This window comes from Octopus sinensis, linkage group LG2 (genome assembly GCF_006345805.1).
Source record: "Octopus sinensis linkage group LG2, ASM634580v1, whole genome shotgun sequence".
Lineage (NCBI taxonomy): Eukaryota > Metazoa > Mollusca > Cephalopoda > Octopoda > Octopodidae > Octopus > Octopus sinensis.
In genome coordinates this window covers 49,457,328-49,474,900 of record NC_042998.1, presented here as the reverse complement: position 1 = coordinate 49,474,900, position 17,573 = coordinate 49,457,328, and the positions used below count along the sequence as shown (strand labels likewise).

General features: G+C 38.5%; 1 protein-coding gene across 2 annotated transcripts in view; it reads right to left on the bottom strand.

The window, feature by feature from the left end:
- Window positions 1–4,236, bottom strand: part of LOC115232626 (CD109 antigen-like) — a 189,139-nt gene extending 184,903 nt beyond the window's left edge. Inside the window, exon 1 of one of the 2 annotated variants that reach the window (XM_029802619.2) lies at window positions 3,673–4,236. In XM_029802619.2, coding sequence (XP_029658479.2) covers window positions 3,673–3,800 — 128 coding nt within the window. In that variant the 5' untranslated portion in view covers window positions 3,801–4,236. The remainder of the gene's footprint in view (window positions 1–3,672) is intronic. The other variant, XM_036513187.1, reaches the window with a different exon arrangement.
- Window positions 4,237–17,573: the final 13,337 nt, after the last annotated feature.

The following is a 17,573-nucleotide window of genomic DNA, read 5'->3' as shown; positions in this document are numbered from 1 at the left end:
TTCCGCCTAGGTCGACTTTACCTTTCATCCTTTCGGGGTCGATTAAATAAGTACCAGTTACGCACTGGAGTCGATATAATCGACTTAATCCTTTTCTCTGTTCTTGTTTGTCCTTTCTGTGTTTAGCCCCTTGTGGGTAGTAAAGAAATAGGTATTTGGCCAAGTAAATGTGAGATCGTAAGATCGCCAGTTCAATTCCCAGCGGCGATTTGTGCCCTTGAGCATGACACTTTATTTCACGTTGCTCCAGTCCACTCAGCTGTATTTCACATTTTGCGTCATGCCTGAATCACCCAGAGAACTTCGTTTAAGGTACATGTGTCCGTGGAGTTCTCAGCTACACGCATGTTGCTTTCACAAGCAGGTTATTCCGTTGATCGGATCAACTGAAACCCTTATCGTAAGTGACCCAGTGTCAATTATCTGGCCAAGCAGACAACTCGTTCCAGAATCATACAGTCGATCCTTCGGTGAAGCATCTTGAACAACTGCACATGCATTTTTATGCTTACATATATGGGGGCGTGGTAAGAAGTCTGTTTCCCATTTACATGGTTCTGGGTTCAGTCCCATTGCGTGACAGCTTCGGCAAGTGACTTCTATTATTGCCTCGAGCTGTTCAAAGCCTTCTCAGAGGATTTGGTTTTCGCAAACTGAAAAAGCTCGCCGTGTGTGTGTGTATATATACATACATATATATGTGTGTGTGTGTGCATATATGTGTGTGTGTGTGTACATATATATATATATATATATATATATACATACTTATACATATATTCATATATATACATACTTATACATATATTCATATATATATATATATACATACTTATACATATATATATATATATATGTATATGTATGTATGTATGTATGTATGTATGTATGTGTATGTATGTATGTATGTATGTGTGTGTGTGTGTAGTTATGGTCGTATCATAGAGTTACCCAGGGTTTCGCGTCGTCCATAAAGAGCTTGGCTTTACACACGTCTCTTCATACCCTAATGGCCATAACTGTCTTTATCTAAATGCTCTACTGCTGTATAATTTAGAGTGTGCTTCTCTTTCGGATTTATAATTTACTTACGATATATATATATATATGTGTGTGTGTGTGTGTGTGTGTGTGTGTGTGTGGTGTTTGTCTCCCACCACCTTTCGACAATCGGTGTTTGTTTGGTTTCGTCCCCGTAAGTTGGCGGTTCGGCAGAACAGATCGAAAGAATACGTAGCAGGCTTTCAAAAATAAGTACCTTGGTCTGTTTGATCAACAAAACCAGTGACACTCAGCTATCTTTCAATTTTTTTTTTTTTTTTTGCTTATGGACCCCTTTTTGATTACTATTTTATTCAGGTGGACCGTCGAAGTCAGTCGATATTTTGAAAATATCCTTATTATATTTTATATAATTAAATATTATTAGGAATTGCATTAAAACAATTGTTAAAATATTTTATGAATTGTATAAGAAGTATAACCAGCTTATTGTACATCAATTTTAACAACAAAATCTTAAATGGATCCAAGAGGCCATGTGGAGAACCACATGAAGTGGAGCCCAAGTGTGGCCACAGTCTAATAACAAAAACATTTCAACACTTCAGAACGTACACAAGAATACACACACTCACACACACACACACACACACACACACACACACGCACACACACACACGCACACACTCACACACTCACACATACACGCACACACACTCACACACTCACACATACACACACACACACTCATATACTATTTTACTTCTTTCAGTCATTTCACTGCAGCCATGCTGTTGCACCGCCTTTAAGTCAAGCAAATCGACCCCAGGACTTATTCTATGTAAGCCTAATACTTATTCTATCGGTCTATCGAACAGCTAAGTTACGGGACGTAAACACACTAGCATCGGTTGTCAAGCGATGTTGGGGGGGGGGGGACAAACACAAACACATAAACACACACACACACACACACACACACACACACACACACACACACGCACACACTCACACACTCACACATACACACACACACACTCATATACTATTTTACTTGTTTCAGTCATTTCACTGCAGCCATGCTGTTGCACCGCCTTTAAGTCAAGCAAATCGACCCCAGGACTTATTCTTTGTAAGCCTAATACTTATTCTATCGGTCTATCGAACAGCTAAGTTACGGGACGTAAACACACTAGCATCGGTTGTCAAGCGATGTTGGGGGGGGGGACAAACACAAACACATAAACACACACACACACACACAAATACACACACATATATATACATATATACGACGGGCTTCTTTCAGTTTCCGTCTACCAAATCCATTCACAAGTCTTTGGTCGGCCCGAGGCTATAGTAGAAGACACCTGCCCAAGGTGCCACGCAGTGGGAATGAACCCGGAACCATGTGGTTGGTAAGCAATCTACTTAACACAGAGCCATTCCTGCGCTTATTCTTTTATTTTTGTACTTGTTTCAGACATTAGACTGCGGCCATGCTGGAGCACCGCCTTCGAGGGTTTTTAGTCTAAGAAATCGACCCCGGGACTTATTCTTTGTAAGCCTAGTCCTTATTCTATCGGTATCTTTCTGCTGAACCACTAGTTAACGAGGATGTAAACACACTGTGTTCCTTTCTGTGGAAGAGCGTAGGCTCGAAACGTTAAAGACTTTTTCACTTCCCGAGCGTTAAATTAATACATCTGTTTGTTGTCTACACCACTTGTCTCCGTCTTTTGCTTTTTTTTTTTTTTTTGCATACCTACACGTGTGCCCCCAACTCTCAAGAAAATAGATATTTTTTAATGAAATCTTCTATAAATACGCTTCGATGGTGTACATTATGTTCATATTGGAGTTTTTTGTTAAAATCTCTTTTTCAAGAGTGAAGTAAAGATTTTCGGAAAATTCACACGAGTTGACTTTGTTTCCTCATAACTTTCAGAAAAATGAGTAATTTTGTTATGAAAGTTTCTACAAATATCTCTCAGGATGTGTAGATTACGATTCAGTTGGAATTTGATATGACAAGAAAAAATTGGTGAACGCGCACACAAATATACTGACATACATCATGTGTATCTACAAAATTAAACTTGAAATTTCGAAAAAATATTGCGATGCGTGTCAATATGCATGCGTACGAGTACTCTTCTTTTTTTTTTTTTTCATTAAAAAAATATATATATATAATCATAATCTACACACTCTGAAAGGTATTTGTAGAAAGTTTCATTAAAAATTACCCATTTCTCTGAAAGAAATGAGGTAATAGCCTACTCGTGTAAATTTTCCGAAATACTTCTTGCCGCTGTCGGAAACTTTTTCACAACAAATTCCGATATAATTAGACTATATACTATCTAAAGAGTATTTCCAGAAAATTTCATTTAAAAATATCTAATTTTCTGGAAGTTATAAGGAAACAAAACGGTGGGGCACATTTGTGTAGGTATGCCTAAACATATAATGCGGTGTATGTGAGTGTGAAAGAGAGAGAGAGCATGTGTTCATTGGTGAGCGAAATACGATGTATAGCAATAAAAAAATTGGTTTACTATTAGAAAGTTCACCAAATGAAACTTCGTAACTGCTTCGTTACACACAGACTATATAGATATAAATAAAAAGCAGTCGAATTCAACAGTAATATTATAACTGTCTTACCTTACAAGCTGTACCACCATGAAGTAAAGCCATACTTTTAAGAGTACCATGTTTGTTGTGTGCGTATTGAAATGAAAAACGAACCTCTGCTTCGATTTTATATATACCGCCGTATCCATTTCATACATGTGATATACATGCCGCTTACGAAAACATGTCAATCCGCTCACGTCTATACTTTAAAAATAAAGAACGCATGCATGAAAATCATGTTCTCATGAATATCAAATTCTTAAAGAAACAAATTAACATGTTTTGTATTTTGCTTACAATCCAAGTTTAGTGAATGCTACACAGCGGACATTACGGCATTTTACGCAATTAGGTTTTTTTATATTTTTTAATGTTGACAAAAAAGTAAACACTAGTTTACTACCATTTAACCGAATTACCCCAACATTGAATGGGAGTGTCTGCTGGAAATTTTGTATAGAAATGTTATTTTTGGCAAATGAACAACTTGTTGTTTTTACTTTTTTTATAGCATTTATCTACACGCAAAGTAATTAATGCTATTATCTATTGATCAGAAATTGAGACATTTTTTTTAATGCTGTTTTTCCTTTTGTCAATTTTGCACATTTCATCTTAAAAATTACTACGTTGTAAGTTGGGCGATAGATTGAAAACGTAACAAAATAAAGAGGGAGAGGAAGAAGAAAATTGTTGTTATTTACAATTCTTCATGTAAAGAAAAATAGTGGTCTGTTGTAGTATGCGTAGTCTATGCTCTAAAATGGCCTTATGTGTTAGGATTCGGGTTAGAGTGAAGGTTAGGCCTGAGCTGCACGCTTAAATGCATATAGCGAGGTAGACTGCACGTCGGTTACGAGGATGGGGGTTACCAGTTGATCCGGTCGACGAGGCAGCGTACTCGTGAAATTAAAGTGCAAGTTGCTGACCACTCCACAGACACGCATACCATTAATGTTGTTCTTAGAGAGATCCAGAATGCCACAGAGTGCCTAACCACTAAAACATGCGCCTTCACGGCCGAGTGACACTGAAAAATTTACGTTGATGTTCCTTATTTTCATTTATTTATTTATTTAATTGTCTGTTAATAAAAGGGCTATTACAGCAAAAACAAAAAATAAGAGAATAACAAGTGGTAGGGAGAAAGAAAAAGGGGTAAAGAAGAAAAAGAAACTGAAAATTTGAGAGAGAAAGGCGGGAAATAGACAGAGGTAGACAGAGTGAAATGATGGCGTTCCAAAAAGTATGTAACGAAAGTTGGATACTTCGTTCAGCTTGCGAAACATACACATATAAAAACGCACACATAAAATTACGTGTATATCTACATAAATACAAACATACATACAAATACACACACATATAGGCACGCATACAAATATATATATATATTGATAAAAATGGTAAGACAACAAAAGAAAGAAAGAGACCTCGATATTATGTAAATAGAGGAATTTCCACCACGAAGTGGAAATTCCACCTCGGCATCCGAAACTCGGAGTTTTATCATAGCTACCGAATAATTGTCACATATTACATTTACAGATATATATATATATATTATATATATATATATATATATATATACTAGCAGTATCGCCCGGCGTTGCTCGGGTTTGCAAGGGAAATAACTATAAAGCATTTTTAGAGAGTTATAGCCAAAAAATAGCAAAAAATGGGGAAAAAAATTATGGTAAATTTTTTTTGATAGTTAAAAAGGTCGAGTTGCGTCCCTAGACCATCTGTGGTTTGGTTGTTTCTGATTATCGACCCCATGTCGAATTTATCGGTCTTTTTCAGAACTGGGGGAACTTTTCAAAATTTTCGCTGCGTTAGTTTTGAATTATGACATTGGGCTATGTGTGTGTCAAGTTTCATCAGAATCGGTTGAAAGCCGTGGTCAGAGTGAGGGTACAAGCAAACAGACACACAGAAACACACACAGACAAACTGCCGTTTATATAGAGATATATATATATATACATATACATATATACATGCTTACATACATATATATATATATATACATATACATATATACATACTTATATATATATATATATATATATATATACATATACATATATGCACCAATCCGACCGTGGCCGATGCCAGCCTCGCCTGGCACCAGTGCAGGTGGCACGTAAAAAGCACCCACTACACTCACGGAGTGGTTGGCGTTAGGAAGGGCATCCAGCTGTAGAAACATTGCCAGATAAAACCGGAGCCTGGTGCCAGCCTTCTGGCTTCCCAGATCCCCAGTCGAACCGTCCAACCCATGCTAGCATGGAGAACGGACGTTAAACGATGATGATGATGATGTGATGATGATGATGATGATGATAATATATATATATATATATATATATATATATATATATATATATATTATTATTATAAGCATATATACATGCTTACATACATACATATATATATATATATATATATATATTATATATATGTCAGGTCGCTCTTGAGCGCTACTGGTAACATTTAACCCAGTACAGCCTGTCACATAGTCGGGTCGTCGGCGACTAAACTGGCAACCCCACCAAGCTTATTTGGTGAGGAGGGTGATTTTTGGACACCCTGCAGGACGAAAGATAAGACCTGTCAAAGAGCGGAAGAACTCGTGTGTAGTCTTTCTCTTTATTCACTATATAGGTTAAAGAAAGCGGGTACGAACGGCCATCCAGCATTATGCGTAGTACGTGTGTGTGTGAAGGCAACTCTTCTTGGGGAGGGACACTCTGACATAAAACCAGGTCATGGTAATGACAGTCCCTTAAGTGACTGCACTTTTTGATTCCAATGATGCAGTGATAAATGAGCTTTTAGCAACAAAAAGGTTCAGTCATGAAAAGCTTCTTGACCCAAACGCTAAGAACAAAGTGCAACTAAAAAAGTTATACAAGTCTCAGAAAGCAGACTTGCAAAAAGAACTCAGGAGGCTTAAATACATTTGGTGGAGAAATTTGTCTGAGAAAGTATAGGCAGCTTATGACAGGAAAGACATTAAAAGTTTCTATAGTTTATTGCGGCAAGCTTTTGGACTGCAATCTCCATCATCATATGTTCCCTTGAAGTTGAAAGATGGAAATGGGGCAATTAAAGATCCTCCTGGAATAATGAATAGATGGAGAGAACACTTTGCAGATCTTTTTCACAATCCGTCAGTTGTGAACATGAATATCATAAACAGCATTCCGCAAAAAGAGATAGTACAACACATGAACGATTCACCTTCCACTGAAGAAGTAAATCTGGCATTATGTAAACTGAGATCAGGTAAAGCTCCTGGATTGGATGGTATTCCAGTTGAAATTCTGAAAGCAAGTGGAGATCGTATTTCATCTGAAATTCATAACCTGATAACTCGTGTTTGGAATGAATCTTGTGTCACAAGAATGGATAAATGGCATTCTAATCTCTGTACACGAGAGTAAGGGCTCGAAAGCAGTGTATGGTTATTCTAGAGGGATAACTCTTCTGGCACATGCCGGGAAGATACTTTCAAGGATCATGTTAGATCGTCTTGTTGAGAATGTGTGTCCACATGTGATTCCTGAAGAACAGTGTGGTTTCAGACCTGAGCGAGGAACAATGGACATGATATTTTCTGTGAGGCAGGTTCAAGAGAAATGCTTAGAGGAATAAATGCCACTATACCAGGTTTTCATTGATTTAACTAATGCATTTGACACGGTAAACAGGGAGGCACTGTGGATTGTTTTGTGTAACCTTGGATGTCCAGCAAATTTTGTGAGCATTTTTAAGGAACTATATAGAAACATGAAACCTCAGGTAGTCTTTAATGGTGAGCTATCTCATGAATTTTCGGTGGACAACGGTGTCAAACAGGGAAATATTCCTGCCCCTACACTTTTCTCTATTTATTTTGCTGCATTACTTTGGTATGCTTTCAAGGATTGCAACAGGAGAACCGGAATCAGATTTCGGACATCTGGTCGTATTTTTAATTTGACTCGGTTTAACTGCAAAGCAAAGACTTTCAAAATACTTGTTAGAGAATTACTTTATGCTGGTGATGCTGATTTGTTGGTACACTCAGGCGTCGGTATGCAACATTTAATGGACAGATTTTCCACTGCATGTGTATATTTCGGACTCACAATTAGTTTGGGGAAAGCCAAAATAATGTTTACTCCCGAACCAGGACAAACATATTTTGAGCCAAACATCTTTGTAAATGGAACAAGGTTAGAAGTCGTTGACACCTCTTTTTACCTAGGAAGCACAATGTCAAGAGATGGTAGTCTTGATGCAGAGATATCTATCGAAAAGGGAAGGGAATTGATGCATTTGGAAAGCTCGAAAAGCGAGTATTTCCCTGCAGACAAAAATCAGTGTCTTTAAAGCGTGGGTATTGTCTGCACGTCTTTATTCAAGTGAGACATGGACCACTTACAAGCGTCACATAAAAAATGCTGGAGAGTTTTCATCAAAAGTGCCTCAGATGTATCTTAGGAGTCAAGGGGGAATGTTTCATACCAGATACAGAGGTTTTGCGCATGGCACATTGCAGCTCAGTTGAACATGTTATCTTGGCTCAAATGAGATGGACTGGACATGTTATTAGAATGAAAGACGAGCGTTTGCCAAAGCGTCTTTTTTAAGTGAGCTCAACTCTGGTGAGCGACCACAACATAAGCGGAGGATAAGATATAAAGACTGTATGAAGGAAAACCTGAAGAAACTAGATATGAACAAAAGTGATTGGGAAAATGATGCTCTAGATCGGAACAAGTGGAGAGGTGCCGTTAGGACTGGTTGTAATGCCTGAGAGAAAAAGATGATTCAGCACTCTGAACTTAAAAGGACCTGTCGCAAAGGAACAATTAGAACAGTAATCAACAGTGAACATTGGGTATGTATTATATGTAACCGTGTTCTGTTGTCAAAAACAGGATACGTGAATCATATGAAGTCACATGAAAATCGTAATGCCCAGATAGGTAATGATCTTGGACACCAACCACCTCTTACGACTTGTGTCATATGTCAAAAAGCTTATAAGACAATATCTGGACTTAAAAGACATTTGCTAGTTCACAAAAACATTCCTTCAGAATCAGATTCCAAAGGTCAAAGATATAGAAGAAACTTGAATAATATCTGTCACTTGTGTTTTAAACCCTGTCAGCCAGCAGCTGGTCATAAGAGTCATCTAAGGGCCCATCAACGGAGTGATTGTACTGTGTGATGGAGTGTGGTGTGTGTATTAATGCGACGGCTATCATCTCTCAAGATGAAGCAATCATCATATATACATATATATACATATACACACGCACATGTATACATCTATATACACATACATACGTATACATGCATACACATACCTACAATACATACATACACATATATATATAAAGACATATCTTCACATCAATATAAATATATACATCATAACGTATGTAACTAACATTTTTTTTAAATGTCTGGTATATATATTAAGATGTTAGAATAAGGAAATTGCACAATAAATTAATATAACATAATTAAATGCGTGAGTAAACAATAAAAATAAACCTTTATAAAGCTTAAGCTTAAATTTGTAAAACAGTCAAAGGCTTTCTTAAAAGTGAAGTGGGAAATATGCACTAGCATTGTAATATAAAATAACTATAAGGTGTAAAGTCAAATTCAAATGCGACAGTCAACATTTTCCAAAAGTCAAAACAGTTTACCCATACGGTATTTTATCGGTTGACATTTTAAACCTCACGGCGTGCCTGCAGGAATTTAAGAGCTCGCGTCTCTGGTTAAGAGCATGTTTATCTTGGAACAGGATGAAGAACTTTTCTGAGGAGCAAAGATTACATTTCATTAGTCTTTTATAAGCTTCATATCTGTATGATGATGCTTTTTCTAGAATTTCCCAGGTCACACTGAAAGGACGGATGTAATTCTCTTTCAATTCTCAGACATACTTTGCAAGTCTATTCCTGTCCTATTCTCGGGGTATCGGAGAGAAATTCGGTGGGAATAGAATCGAGTCTTGAATGAATTTTCCGAAGCCCCTGTGTATGTTTTATATTCTTGTGAGCCATTTACTTGTACTTTGGCTCCATAAAAAATTCCCTTTTCAAGACATTTACCTTCCAACGGACAGTAAGTTTTATCTTTGAAGTTGCAGTTCCTCAGATTAGATTCGGCATTGTGGTTGTTTGTAATAATTTTCGAGTTATGCTGACTAATAAAAGTTGCGAAGTTTTCGCAACAAGAATAGCTAACCTTCAATGGTCTGCTATTAAATATTCTATAGAACTTACGGATACATTGAAAGTACGAGGGGCGGGTTCAATAAGTAATGCCCCTGACCCCTTCCCATAGCAGTAGATCACGAAACTTGGCACAGGTATTAGTCTTTTTCTACATATGACACAACCAGAGGTACGCATTTCTCCCATCGTTTGATGCAGTTCTGGAGACCGTTTTCGTAGAAGACCCCAGCTTGGTCCTCCAACCACGACGTGACTTCAGAAATCAAGGCTTCATCATCTGGGAAAACGCTTTCCTTTCAAAACAACTTCATGGCTGGGAAGAGGGTGAAATCAGAGGGTGCAAGGGAGGAGGTCAGTAGAGTAGGGGAGGGGAAGAGTTCATAGCCGCACGCCTGTGCTTCGATCTGGCGACACGCGAGTTGTGGACCGAGAGCGTGTCCTGCAGGAGGAGGATGCCTTTGCTGATCTTGCCCCGCCTCTTGGTTTCGATAGCTTCTCTTAATTTCCTCAAAAGTGAAACATGATAGGCTCCTGTAATTGTGGTACCCTTTGCCAGGAAATTTGTCATCACTACTCCGTCCTGGTCCCAGAAGACTGTAAGCATGACCTTCCCAGCGGAGGGCTGCACCCTTGCCTTCTTTGGAGGAGGTGAGTCATGGTGCTTCCACTGCATTGACTGGGCTTTGGTCTCTGGATCATAGTGATGGACCCAGGTCTCATCCTGTGTAACCAGTCTTTTGAAAAATTTTGACTCATCTTCTTGGCACATCCCTAAATTCTTGCTTCTGGAATTCTTGCGTCTTGCTTCTGGAAAAGTGTGAGCAACCTGGGAATCCATCTGGCAGACACCGTTTGCATATGCAAATGGTCATGAATGATAGTTTCCACAGACCCGGTACTATCTTGACCTCATGGGCTTTTTGGCGAATAGTTATGCGTCGATCTTCCAAATGGCAGCCTCAACTTGACGGACAGATGCCTCATCATGGCAGAAGGGGTGCGACCAGATCTGCGAGCTGTTTCCACAGAGTTCCGACCATGTTTGAATTCACGATGCCAGCCGTTTTACAAGGTCATATGATGGGGCATACTTTCATTTCATTAAAAGTCTCCTGTGGTGTGCGTCATTCAAATACAAAACCGATCACACTGCTCAACACTCAACATGCTCCATTTCCCACTTGACTCATTTCAAACACATGTAAATCAGAAACCACAATTAGTTCGGAGCTGTAATTTGCCACTTAATCTATATAGATATCAATAATTGCACATGCAAAATTTCAGCTAGATCAAACAAAGACAAGTGGGTCAGAGGCATACTTATTGAACGCCCCCGTATTTAGAAACTAATTTTAAGAATTCCCTACTTACATTAATTTTTATGGCAATATTAAATACAGGATTAAACCACAAAGCTTTTTTTAGTTCTAGTTCTACGTGGTTTATTATTGTTAGAATTAGCTTGATTATACTGGATCTTCTGCGAGCATCCACTTTTTCTTAATGCATTATTGTAATACGGCGCAGCATTTTGAAATGCTGTCTCATCTGAAGAAATTGATGATATTCGCCTTCCTACATTACTAACTAGGTTCTTAAGAATTACGGGTGGATTATTAGATTCTTTTATGATAAAACATAGCATCTCATTGGGCTTACGGTAGGGTTTAAATTTATCTAATTGCAAGTACAAGTTGATATCTAATAAAATCTACGTTATTAAGGTTACTTTCTATCGTAATCCGTAAGCCCATTCTTTGGAAAAAGGTAAACAGATTCTTCCTAAGTTTATCTAACTCATGGTCGTTTAAATTATGGGTGACTATAAGATCATACAATCCTTGTATAAAAGGAAATTCTAGATGCAGGTAATGCAAAATATGAGTTCCTATAAGCATGCACAACTCTGTCCCATCATATGCTCCCATCGGTACATCGAAAGAGAATCCTCACTCTTTTTGGCCGAGGTGGAATCCTCGTAAAAAAGAAGGGATTTCCTTGCATGCAGGATAATATCTATTTCCGAGCTATCGATGTGACATACTGCTTGGCGAAGTCTAATGCTTTTAGAAGCAAAGGCCTAGATACTGACGGGTAAAAATCGACAATATCAAACTGCGTTAATTTGCAGTTATTCTTATGGCTAATCCCTTTGAACCAATCTATCACTGACTTGCTATTTTCCCAAATCCATAAATTTAATTCACTATTCAACTTGCTTAAAGTACGATCTAAAATATATTTGCTAAGAAAAAGCTAATTTCAATAGAAGCCCTAAATGTAGACTAATTAACCCAGCTAAAACTGAAATAGGCATTTTTAGCAAATATATTTCAGATCGTAATGTGTGCGTGTGTATCAAGAGAGGAATAAAGTCAATAATGTACTGAGACACATTGAACTAAGAACATCATACAAACAAATAATCTTATCAAGGCTACAAGTATGATCGTGGCGGAAAGGATGGGATTGAGAACTATTGAGAATAGAAAAGCGACGGATAGAAGAGAAAATAAACAACTGTGGTGGAAAAGGAGAATTTCTGAAGATATAAACTCCTTGAACAGTGTAGTGTCAATACTTTGTCAGGAAAAAAAAATCGAGAACTTAAGAATGAATGGAAATTCGAAAAAGTTAGGAAGAAGTATGGTGTAGATACGAAAGGCCTGAATGTTGTAATTGAAGAACTAAAGCAGCGCATACTTGCAAAAAAGCGATCTAAAATATATTTGCTAATAATGCCTATTTTAGTTTTAACTGGGTTAATTACTCTACATTTAGGGTTTCTATTGAAATTAGCTTTTTATTAGCAAATTTATTTTAGATCGTACTTTAAGCAAGTTGAAAAGTTGATTAAATTTATGGATTTGGAAAAATAGCAAGTCAGTGATTGATTGGTTCAAAGTTGACTGGATGGAATAAAATCAGTTAATACATGGGCGTTAGAATCACTTCGCTATGGAGCGGGAATTATAAAATGGAGAAAGAAAGAAATGAAGAAAATGGATACCAAGACCATCGATAGGCTTTTTTTCAAGAGGGAAGGGTGAGAGAAGCTTGTTCAGTTGCCAGGACTGTATCGAAGCAGAAGAAATCAGCCTAGCGTGGTATAAAAAATGCCGTGGAGCCAGTTGAAGCACACGAAGAAGGCCGGCGTCATCAAAACCGAAAATTGTGTACAGTTCTATATTTAAGAGATGAGGAATTATGTACATTATGTACATTATTTACAATTGACGGATGTTTGTCTTCATCTTGTTTGTTGTTAACACAACGTTTCGGCTGATATACCCTCCAGCCTTCATCAGGTGTCTTAGGGAAATTTCGAACCTGGGTTCTCATTCTTAAGGTATTTTTCGATGTTGTTGTTGTCGTTGCTGTTATCATCGTCATCATCATCATCATCATCATCATCATCATCATCATCATCATCATCATCATCATCATCATTATTATTATTATTATTATAACAACAGCAATATCAAAAAATACCGGTGGCTATGGATGAGGAGAGTGGCCTGAAAATAGAGACAGAAGCATTCATATGCGCAGCTCAGGAGCAAGCGTTAAGGGCCAACTTTATGAAGTGAAAAATAGACAACACTACCGATAGTAGCAATTTCAGAATGTGAGGAAAGAGGTCTGAAACAGTATGGCACATCGTTAGCGAATGCCTAAAATTGGCACAGCGCGAATACAAAAGATGCCATGACAATATGATAAGAATGATCCATTGGGAACTCTGTGAAAATCACGGTCTACAAAGAGCAAAGACATGGTATCAGCAAACTCCAGAAGGAGTCACCGAAAATGAGAATTGCAAAATCATGTGGGATGCAATAATCCAGTGCGATCAGCTGACCAGACATCGAAACCGGATATTGTCGTGGTGAATTAAAAAGAAAGAACATGTATGATCGTCGACATAGCAGGCCCCGGTGAAAGAAGAAGAAAAAATAAACAACTACGACGATTTAAAGTGGGAAATACGGAAGTTGTGATTAATGAAGAGAGTAAACGTGATACCAATAGTAGTTGGTGCACTTGGAAGTATCAGCACTCAACTACCAGTATGGCTGAAATAGACTGGTGCACGTGTAAAGGAGGAGGAGGAGGAGAGGAGGAGGAGGAGGAGAAGAAGAAGAAGAAGAAGAAGAAGAAGAAGAAGAAGAAGAAGAAGAAGAAGAAGAAGAAGAAGAAGAAGAAGAAGAAGAAGAAGAAGAAGAAGAAGAAGAAGCACTGGGATGGATTCGTTCGGCTAAAATTCTTCAAGGTTGTACTCCAGCATGGCCGCAATCTAGTGAGTGAAACAAGAAATGGGTAAAAGATACTTAAAACAATTCGTTATTATTAGAAGTTAAAACATAGATTCCATCGTAGTACAACTTAAATAATTTTCCAATTTACTCTGCTAATTAGTCTTAACATTAATCTTTTTGTTTCCTGATCACCGATTCAACCAGCCAACCAGCCATTCTACTACTGCTACCACTACTACTTTTGCTGCCTCTACTACTACTACTACTACTACTACTACTACTACTACTACTACTACTACTACCATACATAGATTCAACAATAAAGGTAGTAATTGACATCGGCGATAGAAGGCTACCCAGACAAGGACAAAAGCAACAACTACAACATCAACAGCACAGGAAGCAACTACAACCTGCCAACCAACTCATCCCTCTCGGATCCTGTGGTTAGAGAACATAGCCTAGCTAATGACAAAAACAACAACGATAAAAAGATTTACCATGGCTACAGAAGTAAGGACAAAAGCAATGATCTTGATTTTCATACACTGAGCCTGTCCACCGAAGAAGATTACTCTTTGACAAGTCTTTCGGCATGCTAGAAAGAGTAATTTCATCTCTTTCAAATCACACCTAACATCGCAGAGGAAGGACAGATCAGTTAGTGTAATTTTGCATGCGACTGTCCATGTGAACAGCGCAGGCAATTGGTGCCACTCCTGCACTACATAGACCGTTGTAACCTCTGTTTCTGTAGGAGGCCTGCGGTACGTTACACAGGGTGAACTTGGCGTCCTAAAGCTTTGGCCGGCAACCAAGTTAGAGCTGGTGTTGTATTTGGGGTAACTCTTTACATGAAAATCTCAAACCCAGTAAAAAATCATTCTCATTGTTTGCAATGATGACAACAATTTCAAAACCAAATAACAGCATGAACGGGAACACTCCCCTGGATTTCCAAGACACCAAATCTCCCGCATTCGGCAGGGGCCTCTCAGAAGACAATGGAGTAGAAGACCAGGCTCTATCCAGTCGTAGTCTTTTTACTCGCAAATGAAAATGGTCTGTTGATATGAACAAAAAGGCAATTAAGTGCTATAAACAAACCTTGAAAGATAAGAACAATGACAAATGTAAAATTGTCGGGAAAAGATCATTACAAATTTTTAACCAGTTGGCTATGCTCCAGATTACTGAAAATGGGCTCATGAATCAGATAAGAATAATTCGAAATAGTGGCTTTCTTAATGAGGCTCAGATTCAGACAATCAGGAAAAGTCTCCGCAGTGATGATAACCTCTAGGAAGATAATGTAGGTGAAGATCAGCGAATGCGTAGGAAGATGAAATTGTAGTAGAGGAGAGGCCGGCCAACCAATATAATGTATTACGAGAGGATATGGCTGACAAACAGAGAAACCTCAAGGTAAGACTCGAGAATATAATAGTTACAAGAACGGAGACCAAGCCGGTGAATTTGAGAAGCTTCGAATGTAACATTGTGAAACGCGCGAGCCAAAAGGTTGATGAGGTTCTGAAATACATTCTGACAAAAGATCTAACGGAAATGAGGGACTTGATCAGATTCGCTTCGATTTTAGTAGATGAACTGGTTGGAAAGAAAGAGAGAAAAACAGACGGGCAGGAGTCGTGGTGGAAGCGGAGAACTAAAGGTGATATTAAAATTTTGCGTAAAGATCTGAGTCGCATAGAAGAATGGTCCCAGGGGCAATCGAAAAATGCTAAAAGAGAGTGCAAGGGAATATCTTGACGCAAAATACCAAATAAAAAAGAAAGGGTTCAAAACTGTTATGGAAACCCTAAAACAACGAGTGCGGACAAAAACATTAAAGGTGCAACGCTACACTGATCGCATATCGCAGTTCCAGCAAAACCTGTTATTCTCAAATAACCAGAAGCAGTTTGTTAAGAGCTTAGGAGGAGAAACGGAAGATAATATACCTCCTGAAGCAGAGGAAACCCGCCAATTTTGGAATAACATCTGGGGGAAAGAAGTTTCCCACCATCACAGTGCTGAGTGGATTCATCCCGTGAGATCCGAACTCCATCACCCGGAGGCTCCATGAGAGGACCATGTGCACATAACAACGGAAGATGTAATTGCACGGGTATCAAAACTGCCGAACTGAAATAGTAGGACCAGACGGAATACAAGGCAACTGGCTCAAGTGGTTTAGGTCAACAACAAACAATTGCCTACAGAGTGGTGCAGTTCCGTAATGGATTGAAGAGGGAAAGACATCATTGTTGCTTAAAGATCGGTGAAAGGGCAATGAGGTTGGCAATTACCGACCTATTGCTTGTCTTAACCCCTTATGAAAATGTTAACAGGCATCTTCGTAGGGAAAATATATATGTTCCTTCCAGTTCTACTTCCAGTAGAACAAAGGAGATGCCGAAAAAGATCCAAGGGCACCAAGGACCACCTTGTGATAGACAAGGTTCTAATGAAGAACTGTAATTAGTACAAAAAAATTATGCATGGCCTGGATGGACTTTAAAAAGGCTTACGACATGTTGGCGCATTCCTGGATTTTGGAAACATTCGACATGTGTGGAGTAGCTGAGAACGTGTGTGCACTGATTAAGAACAGCTTGCCTAGTTGGAAAACGTGTGTTTTCTGTAACAACCAGCACTTAGCCGAGGTAACAATTAATAGAAGTATCTTTCAGGGAAACTTTTGTTTACCTTTGTTATTTGTTATAGCCTTGATCCCACTTTCTGCAGTCCTACGTAAAGTCAACGCGCACTATGAATTGAGAAAGAATGGACCTCATCTCAACCACCTTCTCTTCGTGGATGATTTAAAACTGTTCGCAAAAACAGAGCTTGAAATGGAGAGGCTGGTTAAGACTGTACAGACACGACAAGATAGCGCAAAACCTTCACCGGCTACTATGCCAGAAGTATGGATACGAGGTAACGGGTGCTTGGTACCAAAATACACCAGGAAAGGTAATGAACGAAAAGGGGGAGGAAAAAATCCTCTGGGACGTTGACTTTCAGACAATGTGTTAGAGTACCGAAGGCCGGATATAGTAACCTTTAGGAGTGACAAAAAAGAGTACCTAATAATCGACGTGGCAGTACCAGGAGACCAACATGTTATCATGAAAGAAAGAGAAAAAATTGATAAATATGGAAACCTGAGAATTGAGATCGCTAAGATGTGGCAGCTACGAGAGTCAAACATAAACGTTGTCCCTGTTGTTATCGGAACATTGGGCTAAATACCACCCAACCTGAAAAATCATTGAGAAACTTTAGAAACACACTACAATCTTGCAAAAATTGCCATTGCTTGGAACTGCACGCATATTGCTTAAAGCACTGTCTGTCTGAGGTCCTTGTTGTGACTTGACAGGCGGTGCAAACCCCCGGTAAACACAATATT